The sequence below is a fragment of the Solenopsis invicta genome, chromosome 4 (genome assembly GCF_016802725.1).
Source record: "Solenopsis invicta isolate M01_SB chromosome 4, UNIL_Sinv_3.0, whole genome shotgun sequence".
NCBI classification, from domain to species: Eukaryota; Metazoa; Arthropoda; class Insecta; order Hymenoptera; family Formicidae; genus Solenopsis; species Solenopsis invicta.
The window spans coordinates 27,881,040-27,906,924 of record NC_052667.1 but is presented as its reverse complement, the minus strand read 5'-3'; the positions used below and the strand labels follow the sequence as shown (position 1 = coordinate 27,906,924).

The 25,885-nt window shown below is 36.1% G+C and overlaps 1 protein-coding gene and 4 non-coding genes across 7 annotated transcripts; 3 read left to right on the top strand and 2 right to left on the bottom strand.

Moving 5' to 3' along the window:
* Nucleotides 1-1,922: 1,922 nt before the first annotated feature.
* Nucleotides 1,923-25,213, bottom strand: LOC105200330 (synaptic vesicular amine transporter). 3 transcript variants are annotated; one of them, XM_011167811.3, is made up of 13 exons: nucleotides 24,965-25,212; nucleotides 20,504-20,648; nucleotides 14,043-14,185; nucleotides 12,084-12,302; nucleotides 11,696-11,852; nucleotides 11,159-11,301; nucleotides 10,324-10,506; nucleotides 9,997-10,098; nucleotides 9,738-9,912; nucleotides 9,451-9,502; nucleotides 8,774-8,957; nucleotides 8,084-8,217; nucleotides 7,925-7,993 (listed from the first exon to the last, which is right to left on the bottom strand). In XM_011167811.3, the coding sequence occupies exons 3-13, from the start codon at nucleotides 14,155-14,157 to the stop codon at nucleotides 7,925-7,927; spliced, it is 1,533 nt and encodes a 510-aa protein (XP_011166113.1). In that variant the 5' UTR covers nucleotides 14,158-14,185; nucleotides 20,504-20,648; nucleotides 24,965-25,212. The 3 variants fall into 3 exon arrangements, with proteins under 3 accessions (XP_039304710.1, XP_011166113.1, XP_011166114.1); XM_011167812.3 differs by lacking the exon at nucleotides 20,504-20,648 and having other exon boundaries at nucleotides 24,965-25,213; XM_039448776.1 differs by lacking the exons at nucleotides 20,504-20,648; nucleotides 24,965-25,212 and having other exon boundaries at nucleotides 1,923-7,993.
* Trnag-gcc lies at nucleotides 8,367-8,437 on the top strand. Its single transcript has one exon. It is a non-coding gene; the product is annotated as a tRNA-Gly (tRNA).
* On the top strand, nucleotides 10,584-10,654 carry Trnag-gcc. The gene has a single exon. It is a non-coding gene; the product is annotated as a tRNA-Gly (tRNA).
* Trnag-gcc lies at nucleotides 10,875-10,945 on the bottom strand. Its single transcript has one exon. It is a non-coding gene; the product is annotated as a tRNA-Gly (tRNA).
* On the top strand, nucleotides 12,600-12,671 carry Trnaa-cgc. Its single transcript has one exon. It is a non-coding gene; the product is annotated as a tRNA-Ala (tRNA).
* Nucleotides 25,214-25,885: the final 672 nt, after the last annotated feature.

The window sequence follows — 25,885 nt, the reverse complement described above, 5'->3', positions numbered from 1 at the left end:
GAGAATCCCTGCTTTGACGAATCTGCTGCTGCGAATCCGCTGCTAGCTTCAACATCATTAAAGGCTCTATAAATCTGTTTATATAATTTACTTTATAAGTGATATCTGGTCTTGTTTTAGATAAAGAATACATATGGCTTTTTTTATCCAAATATCTATACAGAAAAGCTGTCTTGACATCAAATGTCACTATTTAAAAATTTTTGCAGTGGTTATTGTAAAGATGCTTCTCATTGCACTTTGTCCTACCACAAAACTATATGTTTCTTGATAATTAATTTCTTTTTTTAATTCTCAGTCTTTTATTACAAGTCTGGCTTTATATTTTCTATTTTGTTTAATTCTAAAAATTTATTTACTATGCAGTGGTTCTCTATTTCCTTTATCTTTGCATCACTGATGTAATATTTATGAACTCTTTTGTTGTCGTAGCTTAATTTAGTAACTTTCATGTTTCACATTTAGCTTCAACTTTCTTAATGTAATTTTTAATTTTTTCAGCTGCTTCAATTTTTGATTTTAGCAAGTACACAGTTACAAAATGTGTACTATCATCCGTAAAGGTAACAAATATTTATTTTCATTCCACGTATCTGGAGAAATTGAACCACATAAATCCATTAGTATTAATTGTAGTAGTCTCTTTGTTCTTGCTCTAGAAATATTAAAATATTTTTCTCTTATTTGCTTTGCTTTAAAACATGCCCTGCAAAATTTTTTTGATTTCTTTAATTCTGTTGATTCTGTTTGTCATCTTCAAAGGACTCTTCAAATTGTCATATTTTAAATGATCAAGTTTTTTATGCCATATCTCTGCCGAATCACAGATTTCTTCAGATAGATAAGTCTTATCTTTCCTTTCATCTTTTACTTTGACTTCAAAGAGTCCATTCCTGGTTTTATTTTCTTTCAAAATTGTTTTATTTCTAGAATTAATTTTAATTTTATTACCTTTAAATAGAACTTCATTTCCATTGTCTGTATATGATACTCATTTATATTTTATCTATATTTCATAAAAATAATAATTCAAATTTAATTGAATTTAATAATTAAATGAAATAGCTAAAAACTGTAATTTTAATTTCTTAATCAATAGTTTAGTAAAAAGTTTTTGATTTATAAAATTATAAAATTCTATGGGTAGAGTTCTATTTATAAATTTATATATATTCTATATACATTACATTTTATAGAACTGTTTGTTTTGTACAATTTGAGTAAATTCTACATTTTTTTTAAATATACACGTTTATAAATAAATATAATTTCAATTATATTATTTTTATATTTCCTAAATCTTTTTTAATATAAAATTTGTGAATAGATAGGGCTCATTCTTACCTGTGTACAAGGTTTCCAAAAACTCTAATAAATAATTAATGAGTCTCACGCGAGTATCATGAAGCAGCAACAATGGCGAGAATCGAGAGGAGGGAATATCAGATGTTGGCGGAACAATCGTGGATAAATAATTTATTGATTGTTAGTAATTTCGTTTGTCTACGCAACGATTGCGTCGCGCATTCCGTACTTGTATGCTCGTGATATAAATTAAATATATCGTGATATTTAAAACATTTACTAAAATATTTGTAACGTTAATGCATTTGTATGTAACAGTATTTTAAAGCAGTATTCTTATCTACAAGAGAAAACTCGATTTCTAGGTTTATTAAATTTTTTTCACGAGAATTTATATTTAAAAAAAGATTTTTCTCTGTGAATACAATTTAATTTTTTTTTATTAAATATTTAATAGACGAATAAAAAAATTGAATGCGTCTAATAATAATCTTTTAAAATGATTGCTTTGGGCACTCTTTTAATTTGTACATATTTATATGTTACAGATTAATGCAGTTTCAACTCCGCCGTTGCGCATCGGTGTCGGTAAGTCTGAAATTATTTTTATATATTTATTTTTATCTATTTTTATTCGATATACAGCATATTTTCTCGTGTACACATAAACACGTTAGACACATATACGTCGGAATAAACATGAAATAGTTTACAACACGTTATTTTTATCGATATTTTCAATTATCATTAATTCGTGTCGAGAACCATCAATGATATAATGTATCTCGTAACCGTATTTATTCTGCAACCTTCCTAGCCTTTATATAGAGGTTGTTTTGCACAATCTTGCAATAGCGTGACGTATCCCGTACAAGCATTAATTCAAGTACAATCTCGCAGCGAAATCTGGCGATTCTCGGGGCCGGCGTTAGTTACATAAACGCGTAAAAATATACAAACAAGTGCGGTCCTCCTATCTCTCCGTTTAATCTACCTAGCCCTCTTTGCTCGAGGAAGGGTCACAACCATATGCTATCTTCTTTCCCAGCAAATTTAACCGCACGATATAACGATATCTAAAAATAAGGGATACGCTCTAGGTTGGCTCGTTAAATCTCTTCTTTTTTTTTTTTCTTTTGTCTTGATTATTACGCAGGCATGAAAATCGGACCCATACACCAGCTTGTTAGATATCTACTATATATCGGTACGACGTTAAATAGGTACCTTACAGACTGTGACTTTACGACAAACTTTACTGCTGCCGAAACTATAGTATAACGATAATACATAGACAAGCGGCGTCCAATACCTTCCTAAACAGAGTGAGGAATTCGTCCTTAATGAGATTGAGATTTAAACCCATTTCGATTTCGTTATTTAACAATGTATCATATCGATCGTTATTCGCCAACGTCCTAATTGTCATTGCCTAACGGGGCAACGATCGATCGAGCCTTCGTATCGAATGCGGGGGAAGGTTTTGCACATATTTTTTTGTCACATTGCTTATTGTCTGTTCACAATAGCAGCCGCCAACGAATAATTCGCTCTAATTCGTTTTCTTTTTTTTTTAATCTTCTTTCCTCTTAATATATCCAATGCGGAAGCATCGTTGTCGATCTGGCATTACGAATAACGTACGGCGATACTTGTAATTCTCAATTTAACGCACGTTTTTGAAATTTGAACGCATCATCTTTATGAAATTTTATCCTTTCGCCATCTTCGTGCACTTTTACGCACTTGTTGCAAAAAAATAGGCAGATCAAAGGAAATTGAGATAGATTTTATTTATTTTCCTATCGAATTAAAAAATGAAATTTTGCATTTCCGAAATTAGAAACAACTTAAATTGACTAGGATTTTACACGTTTATCTTGATTATTTGCAATTATTAATATCGTTTATATTTCGCATATAGAACATCTTCAGTTCTTTCTATTCTAAAATAAGACTGGTATAATCTAAGCAACGTTGCGAAAGAAAAAGAAATTGGCTACAATGTATAAGTATGATTAATTAAAATTAATATATAAATTATAATATATAAATTATAGGAGCAAACATAACTAATAGTTACCTATTCTTGAATTGAAAGATTGAAAAATTATAATTATACCAAAGTGCTCTGAGTATTCTTTAATCTGCTCATTCCTTGCGAAATCTTTTGGCACACGGGGCTCGATAGCCTTGTCTTTCTCGATGGCGAAATGGCGGCCAATCTCAGTTGCAATACATTTGTCAGGTAATAATTGTGTGCGACTGGTATCGTATACGTTATTATGCATTTGCCGGGAAGCACGTGTCGTCGCGCGACCGAGGAAGCGCCAGTGCGCGCGACACGCGTTTCCTTACGCGATTCGCTTCGATTAACACAGTCACGTTGATTGCATCTGCAATTCGTACAACAAAGCCTCGGCCCGGTGACGGCCGAGTCGGGATACGGACTGGCTAGTTACATGAGAGACTTACACAAATAATCGTAATAATAATCGTCGCGTACTTCCTCCGATAAGAAACGACTCCCATGCAGCTCGCGCTATTTCCTCGACGTACTACTCAAAGATGCTGTTTTCCTCTGAAGCGAGCGGACTTGTGAGTATTGTTGAAATTATTATTTATTGTAAAGACTTAATTCCTTCCGTTGAAATTAGTGATCTGTTGCAATAATTGTTAATTAATAATCGCATTTGATCGTTTGTAATAACTTCAAATTACGCATCATATAATTATTCGTTCGTTAAATTACATTTTGAATAAAATTATTGCCCAGTAAAATTGAGAAATTTATTTCTTGATCGAAGTGGAAAGGGAATATGTGAAAGTCAATGATTATTTTGATAAGTAAAAATTTTGAAAATTTAAAAATTTTGTAAATTGTGCTTTCAATTTTATCTATTGGACAGATTCGGCAAAGCTTTTACATCAGTTTAATCTGTCTTTCTTTTGTTTTATTAAGTAATAACGTTTGACAAGTAAATATTTAACAAAGTTTCGACTGTACGTGCGTTGCAACCATCTGAATTTTAATCAAATTTTTATTTGCCTCTATCGTAAAATAGATGCGAATAAAAACTTGATTAAAGAATACCGTATATGGAGGAACAGCATATTTGCGATTTAAAATATCATTGTCCAATTGTTTAAATTATCAAGCCTAAAGCTTTCCTGAAAATGGTCTATGGTTGATATGTTATCTCTGTATCAGCAAATGTATTACGCTACAAATTAACATACATATGTAATTTAAATATATAATTATTCACTAAATTCCAACGCAAGAGATTAACGATATGATGATCATAATATACAGACTTATACTTTGTATGGCCAAATTTGATAAAGAAACGCAGAGTAGACTTCAGTGACTTTTCGTCGTAAAATCTGACGTGCACTCACACTTCGTCTTTAACTTCAGTATTTTAAACAATGCTGCTTAGGTGTTAATTTTTTTTACGCCATACGTGGAGAAATAATTTTCTTGTACACACATCTATAAATTTGTATAAAATAATTGTTTAAATAATGATAACCAAATGTGTAACTCTCTCTTTCTCTCTCACTTACTCATACGCATACACGCACATATACACAGAGGCATTGCGAATATAAGAGTAAATTCAAAATAAGGATCCACCGAAATTACAAGAAATCGGCGTTACAACATCCTTTAAGGTATCTCAGTGGCGACAACGTTCATTAGTTTCACTATATTTACATTTAAGGGGAAGATCTGTCAAATATATTGCGCGATATAGTTATGCAATATGGTACAGTAGCTCGAGATCATAATAACATCGAATCGCGATAATAGAGGATACTATTGCTCACCATTATTACTACTATTATTAAAGCGAGAGCAGTAATAACAACAATTGCGCTAAAATACATGGCGAGACGAAATATTTATAATCTAAATAAAAAATTATTAGAATACAATTAATCGAGAACCGAGGAGGAAACTATAAATTTAATGTGAATTTATGCTCGGCTCGAAAAATCGTCATATTTTTGTCTCGCATACTTTTTTTTTTTACATTATTTCTACATTTCCCCGTTTTTCTCCATCTCCTGTACTTTGCTGCCTCTCTCTCCTTTCCCATGTGGATTTTTATAGACATCTTTTAAATATATGTACGGCGACGAGGCGAGCGTTGGCAAGGAATTCGCGAATCGAATTGACTCGCGTTTCGTACCGGGAGTAGGCGCGCGAAATCTCACGCACCTTGTATGTTTCGGAATCCGCAGTGGAAAGCTGTAGCCTAATACCGTATTAATCGCGTGCAATCGTTCATCTCGGATGTGCGCCTCTCACAGACCCCGCTTATATCGTCTTCGTTTAACTACACGAACAAGATTTGGCACGAGACAGCAACGAGGAAACGTGCCGTCACGCCGTTTAATGAAGACTCTAAGTTTCAGTTAACTGTATCCCTATTATATATTTCTATAATATTATACTTTTACGGCGTGATAAAGCTTGTTAAACAATACGCTTGCAATTGGAGATAAAAACGACTCTAGGCAATAAGCAAAACGTCCTACGTTCTAATTAAATTTTTTATTTTTTATTTTTTAATTTTTTTTGTGGCTATATCGAGAACTGTATCACTGCCTCGGCAAATATGGTTGATTCTAGTAGCTTAGGATCTCAACAAGTATATACTTTTTTCTCTCTCATATACGTTTTATACGAAGAGCAACGAGACGCCGATATGTAATAAATACACGACAATTTTTCTTTTTCAAGTTTACACGGATATTACACCACGTACACAGAGAGACACGTATAGATTTCGTACATATTTAGATAATACGTTGTTCACGTACGGATAACATATTGCTACGCTACTTTCTATATTGCTTCTACGAACGTGTTCTATTTTCGCGGGATCCAGTCAGCAGATCACGAGAATTGCCATCTGTCCGTACCGCGAGACAAATAAATCATCGCAGCTAGAGTTTCCCGCGGCGAATCCTCATAAAGTTTATCATATAATTCGCAAATCCCGCGAACGCTTCGTACCTCGTCTCTATCTTAAATTTTACTTTTTCTCTCTCTTTCTCTCACTCACTCACTCACGCTTTCTCTCACCCACACACACACACACACACACTCTGTTTTATTCTATTCTGATATAAGTTTAGATATTATTCTCTATCCCAACAAATCCCGCAGCATTCTCTATACATTCTTTCGTGCATGCGTTATAATCGGCGTAAAACGGAAATTAATTTTGAAGAATTTATCGAGAAACGCCGGGATTTGCAACAAGCTCGAACGTTCTCTCCCTCTTTCTCACGTTTTATTCTCATTCGTTTCACCTACTGCGATGAGATCGCGAGCGAGTTTCGATAAATCGTATGCGCCAGGGCACTTCGCGTAAAATGTCGCGTGTCGTTCTTGCGACGAAAATGCAAGTTTTGATCGTGGCCGCATTTACGAAGAACCCTTTAAAACACCCGACCGTTCTTATCGTCGGTTTCCCTGCAGCCATTCAGGGAAACCAAATCGGGCGGCTCTTCTAGACGTTAAGGATTGGATTCCAATTTGTACAATTTGCCGCCGCGAAGGAAATACACCGGGAGCACCGATATACCGACCACGCGATTTCGTATCCCCCGTCCCGTCCCGTCCCGTTTACACGCGTTATCCTATCTCGGTCAATCGTAACCGTTAATTACGTATCTTTTGATTCGCGCTGAATAATCGTGCCTTTATTTTTCCATGTACTTATTTTTACGATGGACATTGTATATAATATGCATCCTGAATTTAAGCCATCACATTTAAGGGTAACTTTTGCATCGTGTGCCTGCTCTTTTTTTCATATATTGTATATATTATGAAACACGTCTAACGAATATATATATATCTATGTATATATCTCTTGCTATCGCATGCTACGATATAACAAGCTTTTTTTTTTTTTTGTTTTTTTCCTGCGACTTTTGCGTTACTTTAGGCTTTAAATCTACCGTTACTCGCCTGTTACATACGATATGTGTGTAACAATAATATCGATGATGCAGAATACACAGAAAGACATTTCACAACGTGTTTAGCCCTCGTTACTTCTATCCGTAAATATTCGCGAATGCGAAATCTCCCGAGTTCTCAGGCGTTTATAGGATGCGCGATCTGTTTATAGAATATATAACTTTTACGGATTTTACCAAGTGTGGTGTTGTGCGACTTCTTCGAATTTATTTTGAAATATTGTTCGTCTTTTTCTTTTCAAAATTGCCGACTACTCATTAGGCAAACTTCACTCGTTTACTAATAATTTTACATTTACATATTGCCAAATGTTATCAAGTGCATGTCAACAGTTGTGCTTATTGTCGATATTTTGTTGCTTCCTATCATTTATCAAAACAAGAGAACACGAATACTTTTTAGTACTAAATAGAGAACGCGGAAATAAAGGGGGAAAAATATATTATTGTCTTCCAGTTGATGAAAATCATCACGGATATTAAGATACGTAAAAATCAACATAACAATGCAATCTCTATTTTTTTTATATGTTAGGGACATAAAGGGAAAGAGAACATGCGTTTTAAGTGAAACAACTGATTGTATCGAGAACGCTTAGAATTATTGTTTTTTTTTTTACTGGTCCTCTTCCTCATTCTGGTAGGTAACATAACGCACCGATGATTTTTCGCCAATTATTAACGACTGAAATTGAACACGAAAACACGATTGAGATTTAACGAGAAGTTCTTCGAAGTGAACTTCATGGAAAAAAATAGTGTAGCATAATTTTACCTTTTTCTCTTCCTTCGTCGGCGGCGCCCTTAGGAAATACATGAGAGGTGCGTAAATGAAATTTAATATAGCTATGCCAAAGAGCATCCATTCGAAACCTATGCTGTTGACCAAAGTTCCGCTCAAAGCTGGACCTATGAAAACAAGGAATAGTTTATTTAGAAAATAATTTTTATTTCATTTATATCCCACATTAAGTATATTATAATTATATCTTGTATTATTGGCACATCTCTAAACAATATTAGATGTTAGTCAAATAAAAGGATCGGTTTTCTTATACGCATCGGTGGTTCAGTGGTAGAATGCTCGCCTGCCACGCGGGCGGCCCGGGTTCGATTCCCGGCCGATGCAAATTTTTTTTGTCATTTTTATTTTTTTATTTTTAGAATTTATTTTGGACAATCTATAATTCATGCCAGATCTTGCGGACGAATTTTGTTTAAAATTTTATTTGATATATTTGTAATATTTTGATATTAGGTATCTATATTTCATGTAATTATTTTTATATTAAAATTTTTGAATTTAATTGTTCTAAACGAGAAAAGACAAAAGGAAAAAGTACTAAAAATCTTAAATTAATTTTGCGTGTTTAGTAATATTGATTTATCGTTTTCATGAGCGTGCATTTTTCGAGTAAAAGAAAGGAAATAAAATGTGAAAGATACGCGTGAGCCAGTTACATACCTATAGCAAAACCAAGACAGAACGCTACATCGCCGATGGCATAAACACTTCCGTAAACAGCGGAATGCCTTATGTCAACCAAATATCCCAATTCAGGCATCATCGAACTGTCCACCATCCCGATTGCGAATCCCAGTCCCGCGTTCGGTACGATCAAGTGATCGATACTTCTCGCTAGCGGAATCTACGAAAGAGATTAAAAATACGGCGATTAATTAGCTTTAATCGAGACTGTGGTCCAATTAACGCGGTTAATTCATTATCAAAGTTTTAACAACTTTCAATTTGAACGGCTTATAAATATATTATCCAAGGTATTTGTTATATCGAGAGTTTAGTTGCGCGTTTAAACATTCTCTAATCTTATCTGGAATTTTGAATAAAATTCCTCGAAAATCCGGGAATTCTTAGGAAATTTTTTTATAAAATTTGAGTAAATATTCTGATTATCGTATTATATAAAAATCACATTCTCACGAAGTTCCATACGTGATAGTGTAGACAGAGGAGCTCTAACAACTTTTAATTTGGACGATTTATATAATCTTATTACGATTATGTAAATCAATCAACTCGTTACGAAATTCCGTCAATAGACACGATAGTGTAGACACAAGTGTGGCGTTAAGTGATAGCTATTTCACTCTCTTTGATGGTAGAGATATAAGCGTACTTACGCACATCAAGCAGATACCAATAACGACGAGTCCTATCAGGGAAGCTAGCCATCTGTAACAAGCGCATATCGCGATAAAGACGCCGGGCATCTTACAAAAAAAAAAAACAAAAAAAATACTGGAATAGAGACTTGAGAATCCTAGACCTTCAGATTAAAAGTCGGATATCAATTAAGCATTCCCGGCAACGTATAGTTCGAGATTTGACGAGTTTAAAAGATAATTAAGATCTTTTTGGCGAGAAAATTTATTTATATTTGAGGGAAGTCCAGCTGATGGGGTCTGACCTGCCCATTTTATGTCCGAGCGGTCCGAAAAGATTCGTTCCAATCAAGTAACTGATGCTCGCAGGTAAAAACGTGGCCCCTTGTTTCCAGCGGCTCGCGCCCATCGTGTCCATCATCCAGATAGGTAAGCTCGGTTCCAGCATAGCGATACCCATATTTGCGAACGTTATCGCGCCTGGAACGTCGGTGATTCTTATACATCTCTATTGCTCGAAGTGCGAAACGTTATTTTATATATGATCAGATATATTGTTCCTACCAGCTGCTAAAATGATATAGGGGTCGGTGATAAGAGACTTTAACGACGGCGGCTCCGCTTCCGTGTACACAACCGACGGTTGGAGCATCAGAAGCTGCAATACTTGAGGGATTTCCAAAGAATTATTGATTATTACGAAATATTAAATTAGAAAGAATTTTTATTTTTCAACGCGACAATATAAGCGATCAATATTGAGAATATCACGCAAGCAAAAACGTCACATTCGTCAGAAAATATTTCTAAACTGTAAATAAAAATAAAAATTATGAATTATTTATTAATTACGCGCGATAATTGTTTCTTACTGCAAATACTTGTACTCACGTCCATCGCCAAGAGCTAACGCGGAAAGGACTAAAAACGGGGCGGATTTTCCTACAAATTCGTACATTACTCCGCCGAATGGAGGGCCGATAAGGACGCCAAGGGCCAGTCCGCCCAGCGCGATGCCCATCGCGTTACCGCGTTCTTTGTCATCCTGATATCTCTCCGCCAACATACCCATACCTATCGGAACATTGTATATGACGAAGTGTTACGGCCATGTACTATGTCATGAGAGTAAGAGGCTGTGTGTTGCAACAGCATCGGTGGTTCAGTGGTAGAATGCTCGCCTGCCACGCGGGCGGCCCGGGTTCGATTCCCGGCCGATGCAATCTTTTTGAATTTTATTTTATTAATTGTTCATGTAATTTAATTCGCGCGCTTCGTCGTCGCGACTTCGTTTTTTTAAGCAGGTATGTTTTTATTTTTTATTTTTGCAATGAGATTTAAATACCCAATTTAATAAAAAAAATAAGGATTTAAAAATTTTGTGTAAGATTGCTTTGAAGAATTTTGCAAAAACAAAAAATATAAAAACAAAATAAATTTTTTGCATCGGCCGGGAATCGAACCCGGGCCGCCCGCGTGGCAGGCGAGCATTCTACCACTGAACCACCGATGCTTGTGTAGAATTGCGCGAAATGGCCTTCACACATACAATAGAAACTTTCTACTATTTCAAATAATAAAGTAACAAGTGTATAACTTTTTATTGTTTATTTTATAATTTTATGTACTTTTTATTTAGTTTGTTTTTCTCTTTTGATTATTTAATAAAATTGCCATTTGTAAACACTAAGTATCAAAATATGAGCTAATGCAAATGAGCTTTTACCGGAGACGCTAGAGCACGATGAACCGATACCCTGAAGAGCTCGCGCTAGGAAAAGTATACCGTAGCTTCGTCCGAAAGCAAAAATCAGCGTGGATAGGAACATGATAATGAATCCGGTAAACATAGGTATGCTGTATCCAATCCTAAAAGCGAATAATGTATTTTAAAGTTGAGCCTAAATATTATTATTAGTTTGCGTGCGAGATTCTTTGTTACATCGTACTGTATCGGTATTAGATTAAGAAGAAAAGTTTTATATTTTTTTTTATTTAATTCTTAATCAAAATTAATAATTTGATAGAGAGAGAAAAAGGGAGAGAAAAATTGTTTTAAAATGAGATCGAAAAGAATTTTTCTGGATAGTAAAAGTGTATTCGAGTCAATAGTGATTTTTTTCGATTGATAAAAAATTTCTTTTGAAACTGCGCCATCTCTCAAGTTTGGTGCAACAAATACACGATGAGCCTCTCTCATATCAATCTAATATATTTCAAACAAAAAATAGTCTGACGAATTTTGAACAAGTGCAAAGCTTACTTATGGGTCAGTGGCCCAACTATGGGGTTAGCTAACAATTGAACAAAAGCTTTGGAAGCGAACATCATTCCTACTGCTACGGTCTCTTCCAGTAATTCCCGATGTCTCTGTTCCTTTTCTTTCGATTCCGGCGATGTGAGATTGGCTGCGGTAATTTCTAAAATGAAAAGATAAATCAGCGAAGCGTTTGCGTTGTCGAGCGCGTAAATTTTATAGTTGAATAGAAAAATCTTTTGCTCTTCTCTTCTTCGTCCATAAAAAAGTATTCCCTTCTCTTTCTAAAAATATAGTTTTTTTTATGTATTAAGTTAATGTCCACCTTATTATCAGAAATATCTTGTTATTTATCCATTTGCAATGAGAAATGATGCGACGAGGCGCGCTTTACCCGATAGATTCATAGGAGGAGTTGTAGCATGTAAAAATTCCAATGAGGATGCGACCGATGTGTTTGGAGCACAAGTGCATTTTGACGTTGCTGGTGTAGTTGTAGCTGATGACGTGGTGGTGACGACCGTAGTTTGATGATGTGCGCCTCCTTCTAGATGCTCGCTTAATGTTGCATTAGGATGTTTGATATCATAGAGAAATTCCGGTATTATTGGAACTGCAAGAATTTACGTGGGACAATGATTTTGATATATAATTTATGCAAAATGCATTATGCAAAATAAGATAACAAAGCATCAGAAAATCAATAAGCTGGTAGAGTAGCAATATATACATGTAATATACACATCTTTACCAAGATTATACATAACCTATCGCGGTATTTAGGAATTTATTAAACGATGAATCAAAAAATTGCTGATTTTTTTACTCTATGCGATATCTAATTTGTAAAAAGTAGTAAAGGTAGAGCAGTTCATAGTCTAGAGCACTTTGAAGGATCCTGTTATCAATCGGGGGTGTAACTCAGTGGTAGAGTGTCTGCTTCGCATGCTGAAAGTCCTGGGTTCAAATCCCAGCACCTCCAAACCTCTTTTTTTTTGTTACGTTTTTACCTCGAATAGTTTTTTTTTAATTTGTTATCATAATTTAAGATTTAACAATTTTTAAATTATTAAAAATTTATTTATTTGCAAAGGTTTTCAAAGTTGAATTTATCAAAGTAAGATTTATAAGTATAAATAAAGGCTTTATTTTATTTATTAATGTAATTATATATGTGCGCAAAGACACGTAATTAATTAAAAACAATTTATTTACAACGATTGGAAGTGGATTTCACGATTTGTTCGACAAGCGTGACGACGTTTGTAGGTCGTGTATTTGTTACGGGACAATTCACGCTGCATAAATGCATGACCACTTATCCGGATTGGCGGCACGATACACAAAAGTCCATACGTTCTTTCGACATTCCGGTCCAGTGCGATAAACGAACGTTTTCTGAATTAAACATAAGTTCGCGGACCGAGAAGAACGGTGGCCGTCGATAAAATTCGAGAAAGGGGATGGTAGTAAGGGTATAAAAAACTTAAAAGAAGGAATACGTAACAATCGCGTAATAATATAGATTAAATTTTTTTAGGGACGAAAAGGTTTTTTTAAAGTAAGAAAAAAAGAGATTTATATTTTTGTTCAATTAAATTTTTATTTAATTTAAATTCATATTAATTAAACATAATAAATAGGAACCAAAAAAAATTAAAAATACTGTGAATCATCCATTTTTTTCGTTGTCAGAGTAGCATTAAATCTAAAAATAGACGAAACATATATTTACTAGTGTCTCTGTAAATATTATATTCGTAATTAATAAAAATTCTACGATTTTGTTTTTATTTCGTAAATTGATTGTATACTTACACATGCATACTCAATAATTTATTTAAGATATTAATTGTAATATTTTCAGTAGAATAGCTTCCCTTTTTTACACTTTATGCAATCGGATAGTTGGAGTAGAATATTATAATCTTTTTTAAAGTCCGCCAACAAAGTTCTCATATAACGAACTACATGAAAGACCATGGTTCAGGAAAAGGTAATGAAGTTAATGATTCTGAATGCTTGACCTACTAGAACTTAAAGTTATGGCTTAAAGAGGCCACTTTAAAACCTAAAACTCGAAAAAGGAAAATGCCAGAAGAAACGAGAGCAGCTGAAATTTTCTATAATACGTTAAAATTAATAAAAGTTTGTCAATACAATTGATACAAAAGAGAACAATTAACTAAGACAAAGATCGCACAAATATCTAGTTGTGTGATGTTAAAAGGGTTGACGTAACTAATTAGCAGTGATTAATGACATATCAAAATTGTGCTAATACGAAAGGTCGGAATTAATTATACATATAATATAATAAGGGGAAATGTTATAGTCCGGGAAAGGTACTTACCTACGGTCGTCAGCAACATGTTATCCAGCAGCAGTGCGATGGCGACGATGACGAGAACGAGCCTCCGGGATTGCCGGCATCGTTGCAACAAACCACTCCAGTCTGTACCTCCCATTCTCAAATTTTATCCTTTCTCTGATGTTCTATAACATTGGCAAAACAGACGGTGAGAGACTCGAAATATAATCGACGCGCGATATAATTTTGTTGCGTTTCGCGTTGCGTGAATTTTTCGTCGCGCTCTAATCTCGCCAGGGATTAAAGTGGGTAAATAGAAATTACGAGAAGTCAATGAATCCCGACGTAAGAGAGTCATCCTTTCACGAAGACGAACAATCGAGTCCCGTATTGCGTTGATACTTTACCGCGTTTACCTTCGAAGACTTTTCTATCAACTTCCCGTTAAACCGACTACACTTGTCGATTTCTCGTGCAGCTTCGAAAAAAAGAAGACGTGTATTTTATTGGACACTCTGCGGACCCTAATTAATGTAAACACTCAATGTAAACACAAACGATATTTTTTTCCGAACAATTACGTCGTTTGGAAAGTGGACGCTAAACGGTTTAGATAACGATTATTGCTAAAATACTAATAATTAGATAAAATATTATTTTTTTTTAACTATTAACTATTAGTAAGTTAATAAGTTAGCAAGCATAATACGATACGTTTCACAAGGCAATTAGATAGTGTTAGATAATATAGTTTCTTTTGTTAAAATGCCATTGTCTATATCATTAGCAATATTCAGGAACAAAATCGTCTGAGTCTTTTCCACCGAAAGAAATTCTCGAATGGGACGGAAATAGTCTGAATGCCGGAAAAGGAGCTACTGCCTTAACAGAAGATAAAATCGACTTCGCTGGAAACTGTCAATTGTAGAAAGTGGTCAAAATTTGCGATTTACTTCTTCGTAATTTCCTTTCGATTTGCGCGAATTGTATCCACTTATCTTTGGGGTTAGTTTTGAAATAAATTCAATCTCATCTTTTTGCGCATGGTTAATGTCCGTTTATATCATTTGTTGCTATATTATTCAATATTATTTATTGCTATCTAATTTTTTACTCACTCATTAAATAAATGGTGATTTGAAAAATGTTCCATTTGATTATCCACATTTTTTAACGTGTAATAAATTTGTTTTAGCACGCATAATGCAAAAAAATTATTAGCAATTTCGATTTTAATTTGTTAAGACTAAAATCAATTAATTTTGTTATATATATTAATTTTTATTGGTAAAAGAAGCAGTTATAAAAAGCTTACATAATTTATTATTTTATATTTACTTGTACAAAAATTTCTAATGAGATAAAAAAGCAAGGGACTATTTTCCTTAGAAGGGAAAGATGATACTGGCAAATCCAATTGCACCGAGTAATACTAGCTTGTACCAAATTTGTATCGAGTTAAGTACTCGGGAGAATACACATGTGCGACGACATTAATCTCAAAGATAAGTGAAGGTTTAACGTAAAAAATAAGCCGTACATATAATATTTCCAGAAGATTGCTTTTCCTTTAGAGAGACTCAATTGAGCGCTAAAGTCAATGGTGTTATGGAGTAGATAGATTTTATAAAGTTTTACGCGCGTGGAAGAAAGACAGAAAATAATATTATATTACAAATAATATGAATAATAATATTATGATACAAATAATATAAATAATAATACAATACCTTTGTTTTTTTTAATGAACGAAATATTTAAATGTTACAGAGATATATATGTAGATTCTTTTAAAAATGTTTATTTCTGTCGCTCGCGATTTCTCTTTGCGTCAGCTTTTTCTTTCGATAACGTGTGACATTCGCGCGATTGTATCAAGAACAGCAGTCTTAATTGTCGAAGTTTTCTAGAAAGAGCCCGCTTCCGTTTCGTCTCGTTGGAACTGGCTATCGACTCGACGTTCGTTTAGCGCAATACAATTAACCGCATTAATTACAGGCTTTTAATAGTGCCTCCGCCGTCCTGCCCCTCCGTGCCACGTTCCGCGCGCGCGATGCCCGCTTCTCTTTTATTCGTAATAACTCGGTTACCCCACGCTTTTAGTCCACCTAATTTTCACGCTCGTCCTCTGAAAAGGCAGGCATCAAAGGCTACTGCGACTTTCAGCGCTCTGTCACGCGCGTTCACGGTACTTTACCCTATTTTTATTAAGAAGCATTGCGTAAGAATTTCGCTTCAAAGCGAATCGAAACGCAATTCCGTACTACGTCTCTATCGGACACCGTCTATCTCGCCCTTCTGATTTAACTTAAATATGATTCAAACGAGAGAACGCTCTCGGATCGCCACTCTCTGTCCCATGAATAATCGCATTTCTCTTTACCTCGCTCGAAGTAGAAAGAATTATCGAATGATAAGACCGATGAGCGCGTTCCCGCGTTCCGCGTGATTTTTGCCGAGACCCGAAACGAGGAGAGAACTCGAAGCGGTTGGTACCGCGAGATAAGGGTCGCTTAAGAACCGAACAGGCCGAAGAAGCCACGGAGATCTATGTACGCAAGCACGCACGCATACGCAAAGGGCGGGTTATACATCTCCGCCACTGACGAAGTCGAAGATTGATAGTCCGGGGGGAGGGAGCAGGAGAGGGATAGGCGGATGGAGAATTGGTATGAAGGGAAAAGGAGCGTGAGAGCCGGGGAAGCAATCAGCATTTTCCTGAAAGCCAACTCCCCGGAGTCCGCGCGCATTATTCTCGGGAAAGACCGCTTCCCACTCGTGCCACTTATAAGCTCCGCTACCTTCCGCCATGACTGACTCCCTTCTGATTCCCTCCCTTTCTCCGCTACCCTTCACCCCCCCCCCCCGCAATCTTCTCTCCTCCTTCTCTTATCTTCTTGGTAATTACGACAAAGAATGACCGCAAGACGCGCTTCTGTTTGTACTGGGCTTTCGTACGATGGGATGTTGAACGTTGAGCGTCTCCATAACCTGCTGGCTATTCCCATCGGAAACATCCCTCGATCGATCTAACGTCGTGTGCCTCCCATTCCTGTAGAGATTTTTCTTTTTTTTTTCTTTCTCTTTCTTTCCTCTGACCGCCCGCCGATTTGTCGCCCGTCTTCCCGCGCGATGGATGTGCTGGCTCTTCTAAAGTGCAATGATTATATAAAAAGCTCGTTTTAATCTCTTTTTGCATCTGCAAGGCGATCGTCACTCTCTTCTGTTGAATGTTTACTGATTAAAAAACTTTGGTTTTTTTTTTTTTTTAATTTTGTTCACACTTTGAGAGAAAAAATATCTTGAAACAAAAAAGTTTACTTAACACAAGAATTATTTACTCGGTTGGTCTTAACAGCTTATTTATTTGCAATCAATTAAAAAATTTCTTAATTAAAATATTTATGTAAGTGGAAAAATAATTTTTAATCAATAATTTTTTTTTTAATTCTAGAAAATATTTACTGTTAGATTATTTTTTTATTCAAGATAATCAGACTTCTTAATTTAGAGAAACGATTTAATTAATTTTAATAATATTATTAGCTTGTTTGTAAAATTATTACTGGTTTTAAATAAGGAAATGTATTTTTTTCATTCGAAAAATTTCCCAAGAAAAAGAACGTATGAAACCTTGAAATTGTTACAATTGTAAAGGGAATATATTGCTCTTATTAGAAATAACTGTTGTACCAAGTTTAATAAATAAAATTGATTAAATTATAAATAATATTTTGCGATATTATCTAATAAGCCTAAGGTAGGTAATCGCACATAATCGCAAGCGCGAGATGAGAATTTTGGATGAAGCGTTTGCCAGCGCTTACGTAAAGCCGACAGTATGGGTGCCGAGATTTTGGAGAGGCGGTTGACAGGCGATACGAGTCGTTGAAAGGGTATGACGGGGTGATCGTTTTGCGATTGACAGCAGCTCTCTGGCAACCCGGCGGAGTTGATGAAGTGGTCGCGGGGATCTGCCGACTCATCGACGCTCGTTACGTCGTCGATTCGCGTACGGGGTGCGCGCTGCGCGCTGGTGCGAGGCTCCCGTATACGCGATACGGGGGAGATTACGCTATCGCACCTCATACACGAGATCAACTGACCAAAGTTTTCGTCGTTTGAGCTAATAGAAAAGTCGTGTCGGCCGTCAGTGCGCGGGATTTATTGTAAAACGTGACCACTCTGCGTAGCCGGCCGTTTCCCGCGTGCGAATCGCGCGCGGGGGTGCGCGCGCGGTCGCCAGAATTTCTCACATATAATAAAGGAAATCCCATCGTTTCGCAGAAACACGCTCCGAAATAGAACTTATTTTTGCGTGAATGGTCGCAACCGCGACAGAAGGATTGTCGCGGACTTCTGATGCGGCGACCACTAGAGAGATTGTTCGCGGTCGCGAGTGTCCGCTATTCGAGTGCGATATTAATTACTCAACGTGCTAATTTTTCGTTAAATAATGTTCTCTTTTTTTAATTAATGATCCTACGGAAGGTTTTATGTATGTGGTTGCCGATTAAAAATGAATTACTGAAAGCAAAATCTGTTTGAAAGTATAAAAATTACTTGAAACAATGGAAATAAAATTAATCAATATTTCATCATGTTGAAAGTTTTTGATACAACTTTATTTAACGTATATGTTTTTGCTGCGGAAGATTGATGTGTCTTCTTAAAAACTTTTGCATCTTCCTACATTTTCTTAATTATTATATCTACTCCAAATTGTAAATGCTAGGTTGATCCTTGTAAATGTAATGGCAGAGTTATCGGCAACAATGAGCAATGGAAGGGAAGCAGTCCTTTAAGTTCCTCTTCGCCGTTCCGCAGACGAAGTTGCGCTCTACGTAGGGTTAGTTCCTACTTTAAGAACCAATTAGTTCTGGTTGCTATGTCTCGTTGTACCGGGTGTACCGCTTTTACTTCTCGACTGTATTATTCACAGATTCTTTGATAAACGTGGAATCGATCTTCTTTGAATTAATATGAGTCGTTTGCAGGATTCTCTTAATTTTTTATTTGCTATTATTCCTATTGTCCAATATTGATTAATAACGTTTGTATATATAGATATAATAGAGAAAATTTTTATATTTTTATACATATATTTTTTTCTCCGTTAAAAATATTTTATGATTTTTAATACGTGACATATTTTGAGAACTTTTGGGTAATAATACACCGAAAAGTGTTCGATATTTGTGATTATAATTGTATGGTAAGATAATTATAATGACGAGTTCCATTTTTATAGTTATTACTGCTACAATGTCAGTAATAATAACTTTGTATTTATAATTCTACTTACTATGAAAAAATTTTGCTGCAAATTATGATGATTTCAAATATTAATATAGCAAAATAGCAAGAAATAGATTGAAAGTAAAAATGACATTTCTATGTGGTAAGCGTAATCACAATTATAATGAATATAACTATTTATGTAGTAATAATAACTAATAGTTATAATTTGCCTGCCTGCTTTAAAACAACTATATAGTTGGTATAAAAAAAATGATTAAAAATTATAATTATGATATTTGCAACCATTTTCTTTTTTCGGTGTATAATTTTGGTTTTCAAATAAAATTTCTGCGAGAGGAGAAGATAGTAGAGACAGTAGTCGATTAATTACGAATAGGAAAATTCATGGAAATCGATCGACAAGAGGCTTTGAAAGAAGAGACCGGAGATGTGAATGGAAAGGGATGCAGATAGCTTAAAGGGCAAACTGTTGCTTTGGGTCTCAACAAGTAGGTCAACGACCGAACCACTAGGTAGAGATTTGGGTATCTTTAATGTTGTCCGTGGTTACGTGTACACGAGATAAAATCTCGCATTTATTTTTAGTCGACATCTCTCGTTTCTCTCTTCATAAATTTTTCTCGCTCTCTCTAGAAAAAAAAATTCTTCGATATCTAGAACCGCGCAGCATATCGCTCCCGGCTTCGCAGTCTTGATTAGCAACAATCGAATTGTCGGTGACGGAAAATTTCATTTTCAATATTTAATCTTCAGACACTCGCAGGTTTTTTCTGCGTGTTACACGCACATTTGCACGACGGCGCTCACGGTAATCCCGTTGACACACTCTCTTTGCCGCACCTCATTGACGCTATATCGTAATCCGGAGCAATTATGCCGAAGACAGTAGATGTTCTGGCTTCTCCCTTTGTCGCGCGATATTGCATGATAAGCGAGTTATGTCTCGTAGCGAAACCGTGTTATATCTCCGTATAAAATCATGTATTACGAAGTTCCGTCGTTGCCGTCGGTCCGATCGTCGCACTACGCGTGGCCCTCTTCCCCTCTCCCCGATACCCCCGAATATCTCAAACTTTACACACAAAGTTAACTCGAGTACATTAACGTGGATCCGTCCCCGTGGAAGACAACGTACGGTTTTACGACGACATACGGAATATATTTTTTCGTCACCCGCGCGTTAATGAAATGAGCGTCGCTCGTTTATAATAGCGCAGTATCTCAGATCATGATCTACTTACATCGTCGCTATCGCGGTGAACTGAATTTTTTTCCGACACATTAGGCAGAGTCGCACGTTACGCACGTTTTAACAACGATACTCCACGCACATCTCGGCAGCTCTCTCGCGGCGGACTGTCCGCCGGATTGTAACAATGGCACCACCTGTTAATTAGAGATGCATGAGATATGAAGAAATCTTTATAAGGTGAGAGGTTCATTAAGTAGAGACTGATGCTTTATATAGGATGCTCTAAAACAGAGAATTACTCTTCTGTCGGATAAATCGTAAGCGGAATGACGAAAACTGCTGTTAGTTTATTAATAAATGTACCAATTATTTTTTACTTTCAACGATTATAAAATTGAACTTTAAATGTGTCAGTGGATAATAATATTTTAATCTTAAAATTATTATGAAGGTTTATTTTAACGTAGTATTTCTTATCGACGATCGAATCAAGTCTTATTGTAAAAACTAGAGTGAAAAATTAAATAATTTTGTGGCGAAAAATAATATCTAAATTTCTAATCTACATCTACTCAAAATTATTAAAAGAATTAGCAGCCTTGAAAGATTTTTGGGACACTCTGTATATAATTATTATACAGGATTACATATTGATGTAAGGGGATTAAATGTAATATTTGTTTCTTAATTTATTTTAATCCGCGATAAGTAGCTTAACTTTTTTTGACACGACTCATTGTGCATTGTTTTTTATTGTACTTTATTGAAACAGACATAATAATAAATAATAAGACAATTATCTAATAAATAATTTGTATAAAATTTAGATGTAGCAGTTAAAAAATAAAAGCACAATTATACACTCGAATTTTTATATTTTTGCTAGCATCATCTTATTGGCATATCTTAAAATTGATATTGAGGAAAGGAACATGGATCTTAATATAAGTTTTGGCACAATTTAAATTATAATACAAATAAGTTTTATCACAAAATGTGAATTTATTTTGGATATCGCTTGCAAAATGTAGAATGATGAAGTAGAAGAAGAAAATCGAATTTAATCAGCTTAATAAAGTAATCTCATTTGCCAGAATGTACTATATTCTAGAATAGTGTTGACTCTTTGAGTGAAAAACACTTTTATACACTAGGCACGCTTCCGTGTGTTTCCACTGGCTAGAATTTCTCAAGGAAGCTTTCTTTTGTAAAGAAACAATCGAAGCGTTCAATATAGCCGATTGGGATAGATCGTTCGACGTATTTCAACAGTTTAATGAAATCGTATTGCATAATAAAATCAAATGTTGATGCCAAGCTCTCATTTTTCACAAGGAATATATTCTCCAAATCGTAATGCTGTCCTGCAGCGTTATTTTGTATGAAACAATATCCACGTTAGAAAATTTGAAAAAAAAAAACGAAAAATACCTGTAAAGTTATTAACCAGCAATACAACTCTCTGAGAGTTGAAAATCAAAGAGATATAACTCGCGTGCGAAAGAGGCGCGTTTGCGTACGCTCGTTTGCGACGGTATTGTACATTTAAGCTGGCACAATCATTTCAGCAATTGAATGCGACTTACATAAAAATTAATTATTATATTTTTTGTTCATTAATTAAGAATTTAGTAGCACTACAAAAATACGTATTTGTTTTTTAATTTCCTATTTTTTTTTCTTTATGGCTATGCTGACTTTAATTCTATGCTAGCTCAGCCATTGTTTTTAGCGAATCGGCTGAAGCAAAAAAATCGGAAATAAGGCAAAAATTAGCCAAAAAATAGCAATTGATTTTTATACAAGTCACATTTGATTGTTGTTGAAACGGCCTGCTTAATAAGTGTCGGCGTTGCCGATGCCTCGTATCGTTTCATAGATAAATTTCAATTTAGCACGCGCCTGGTTGTTCGCAAAGTTAGAGACGATTCGAGTCCAGGCAATGCGTTACCCTTCTTCCGCCGCGTATCGAAATGCGACTACGAGGGAGGGATCGGATGTAAATCAAACTCGGATAGCCGTGAAACGAGACTTCAGACGAGACGAGGTCAGAGACGGGGCCCAGGAAATAAAATTACGTCTTCGATCGTGCGTAAATGAATTTACCGCTATCCTATCGGTTCTTAACACGCCTCTGCCAGTTAGACGAATCGCGAATAAGCCATGATACATTTTGCATAGATACTAGTTAAAAAAAAAAAAGAAAAAGTTAAAAAATATCTCTTATCAATTTTCATACTTGATTCTCTTCGAAATTAAATTGTACAGATTTAATCTCTTCAGGAACACTCGCATTTTCAAATTCCACTATCGTTGACGATGAGACAAAGAAAAAACAAATACATGTAACAGTATTTTTAACTTCTTTCACTTTTTTCTGCGTTGTTTAATTGTTAAGAATTTAGAATTGAAGAGAATATAATTAAACCAAAAAAAAAATCAAATTATTTTTTTCTAACTTTGAAAATTCGTCCTTGACGAGTGATCTCAATGTCGGAAAGACGTGTACGTTAACCTTGCTTCCTAGTTCATATCTTATTAAAGATTTTACTGAGATTTACGAGAAAGAGAAAAGTAATTATGAAGGAAAAAAAATGAGATAATTAAAAACCGGAAAAAGATCTCACAGAGTCCCTCGGTTGTCGGTCTTGTCGATCCGGTAATCGCATTAGAGACGGTAATTACGACACCGCTCGCAGTAACGTGAAACCCGTAGGTCGGGTAAAGTACTGGACAGGGTTATGCAGATTGCTTTATAACCTTGTTACCGATCACTCTATTAACCTTACGAGGTTGAAGTCCCAACCCTCTCGCTAGCTTGCCCCTGTGTCAGAAGCCGGGCGACAACGAGAGACGATAGGGATGATAGTATCGTCTTCTCGTTTCGCGTTTACCATGTTCTACTCCAACTATTCAGACTGCCTCTTTTTTTCATTCTTCTAAACTCGTCATCAAATAATAATCACACAATGTAAGTTTGTGATTCACGATTTTTTGTTCAAGTCAAAATTTAACATTCAATTTCGTGTTTTAAGACGAGAGACGCATCGAAAAGATTCTCAAGTGACAAAGTCGAGAGAAAGAGCAGTTCTCTGGGGAGGACTGTGGGTTCTCTGGAAATCGCGCGAGAACTCGTGTCTTGTGCAATTCATCTTTTGCGCCAACCCTCTCGATCCGACTCGTACTTTGACGCGCGAACTCACCGCGAGGAAGATTGGCGCCAGAGACTGCGGATGACACGTGGAAATGAGGGCGTTTGTTCTATAGCCGCGGATCACGATCGGGAAATCCGGTGTTATGCGACTAAGGGACACCAGAAGCCGTCCCCCGGTCACCTCGGTGACGTGTCAACGAGAGTCTAAAGATTCCGTAAACGTATCTGGCAGGCGAATAATACGGCGGACACACTACACGCTGATGTAGTGGTCATAGATAACCCGACGGTGTGACACTGACATCTGTCACATCGATGTACGTATAAGGAGAGGGTACAATCAATTCTAGTTTATCTTTTTTAAAATTGGAAATTTTCAATGTCGTCGATTAAACGATTGCTTAATTGAAGCTTAATTGAAGATGTCAATTAAATGGAATATAACGTAGGATGTAACGCAATGTTTAGTGATATTACTTAATTTTTCGCTGTGTGGACATTGTATGGAGAAATACTTTAACGTTTTGCTTCTTTGAAACTATGGTATTTGGTGGCGAAAATCAAATTTTTTTTTCTTTAACTCGTAAGGCAGGAATATTATTAATTGTATGTAGCTGAATTAGAATATTATTGATACCTTGTGACGACAGTTTATTATCGAAGAGCAATGACATCATGCGAACACAGATATATAATTTATGAATAATAATTAATAATTTGTATTAATTAATGCAATTCGGTTAAGTACGATGGTTATCGAACACATTACTTAAACCCGTATGAATCGCAGTGTATGAATTATTAATGAAACATTTAACAGCAAGCTAACTCGTTTATGTAGCCAATTAAATCTCCGCCTTTTACCGTTTCATGATAATTAGACCGCATTATGCGATAAACGAGATAATACGAACACAGTTTCGAACCTGATGAAACAAAATTATCTTCCAAACATTTATTTATTAAAAAAAAAAATCTTTGTTCTTCCTATATCCACGAAGTTTAAAGCGAGAACACGGTAACTCTTTCGCGCTTGCCGGCGCGCTATGTTTAGTGATAAAGCGCCGACGGCTATACGAATCGAGCGTATAAGGATACTTCAGCCAATAAATCGCGGCACGGACCGTAAAATGCCATCGTATTTCTTACGATTAAGTTTACGTGGCGCGTCACGCGCTCACAGGCGGTTCGCGTTCGCGTTCGCAAGGAAATAAATAGAGCGAAATTACGTTATCATCACGCGTCGCTCTACTGATATTCCCGAGTTATCAACGCGGATCTACGTGTGAATATGTTTACTGACGCGTCGTTCGTCGTTCCACATTTACAATTTGAGTTTGTAAAGAGGATACTCACTGAGATCGGTCGGTTCGGCCGGAGCGAGCGTTCTCCGGTCCTGTCCCTCGCCGCTATCGTTGCTAGCCGTCGAGGCCGTTGCGACCCGGCTGACGAGGAGTGTCGGGGCACCCCGGTAGATACTGCACGGACGATTGAGAGCGATTAGGGCGCATCTCACCTCGTTCGTGCCGGCCTGGAGCCGTCGCTCTCTCTGCCCACCACCGTCTGCGTCTCCCGTGCTTCTTCGACGTCCTCTTCTTGATCCTCGAAAAGATCCAGAAGCCCCCAGCTGCCGGCAAGGCGCATGGTCACTGGGTTCCCCGCTTTCCACCCCTTTGCGTCCTCTCGCCCTCCCTCGCCCTGCTCACTCTCTCTCCCTCCCCTCTCTCCATTTCACTCCTGCTTCCACATCCCCTACTTTCTAACCATACATTTCTCTCTCCCTTTCTCTCTCTTCGTTGCACATACATGCGCGTACAAAGCGTTGACGTCGCACACGCATAATAATTTCTCTTCAGTCTCTTTTCCCTCTTCTTCCCTTCTCTTCTTTTTGTTTTAACAATAACCAAATTTTATTTGCGTGCGCCTCTCATTTTCGTTTCTCCTCTTTTTATTCTCTCCCCACTCTGTAGGTGAGTGTTCCTCTTTCGCGTGGCCTATTTCGATATTACTCTGGTCATTCGTCTCCCCCTCCATCAGGGGCGATTGTTGACGCCCCCATATTGTCTCTGTATCATCCATTTCCTCGCCGATCCACTCCCTTCTCAAATCTGTCAATCTTTTAACAGAATCGGCTGCAGTATTTGTCTGCGGCTATTCATTTTTCTCTTAATCCACGTCAATACAGATCACGTCTTCATCATCAAAATGATTTGAATTCTACACGAAAACTAAAATAATTTGTTTTTGTAGACTTTGTCAAATTAAGATCCCTTTTCG

What these genes read in the sequence shown, in the direction of transcription:
- LOC105200330 (XM_011167812.3), bottom strand. Translation starts at nt 14,157, where the DNA reads ATGGGAGGTACAGACTGGAGTGGTTTGTTGCAACGATGCCGGCAATCC. An exon ending in GTTGGGCCACTGACCCATAA is followed by an intron (nt 11,302 to 11,695) that starts GTAAGCTTTGCA and finishes ATTCGCTTTTAG; the next exon opens with GATTGGATACAGCATACCTA. An exon ending in ATCGTGCTCTAGCGTCTCCG is followed by an intron (nt 10,507 to 11,158) that starts GTAAAAGCTCAT and finishes ATGTTCCGATAG; the next exon opens with GTATGGGTATGTTGGCGGAG.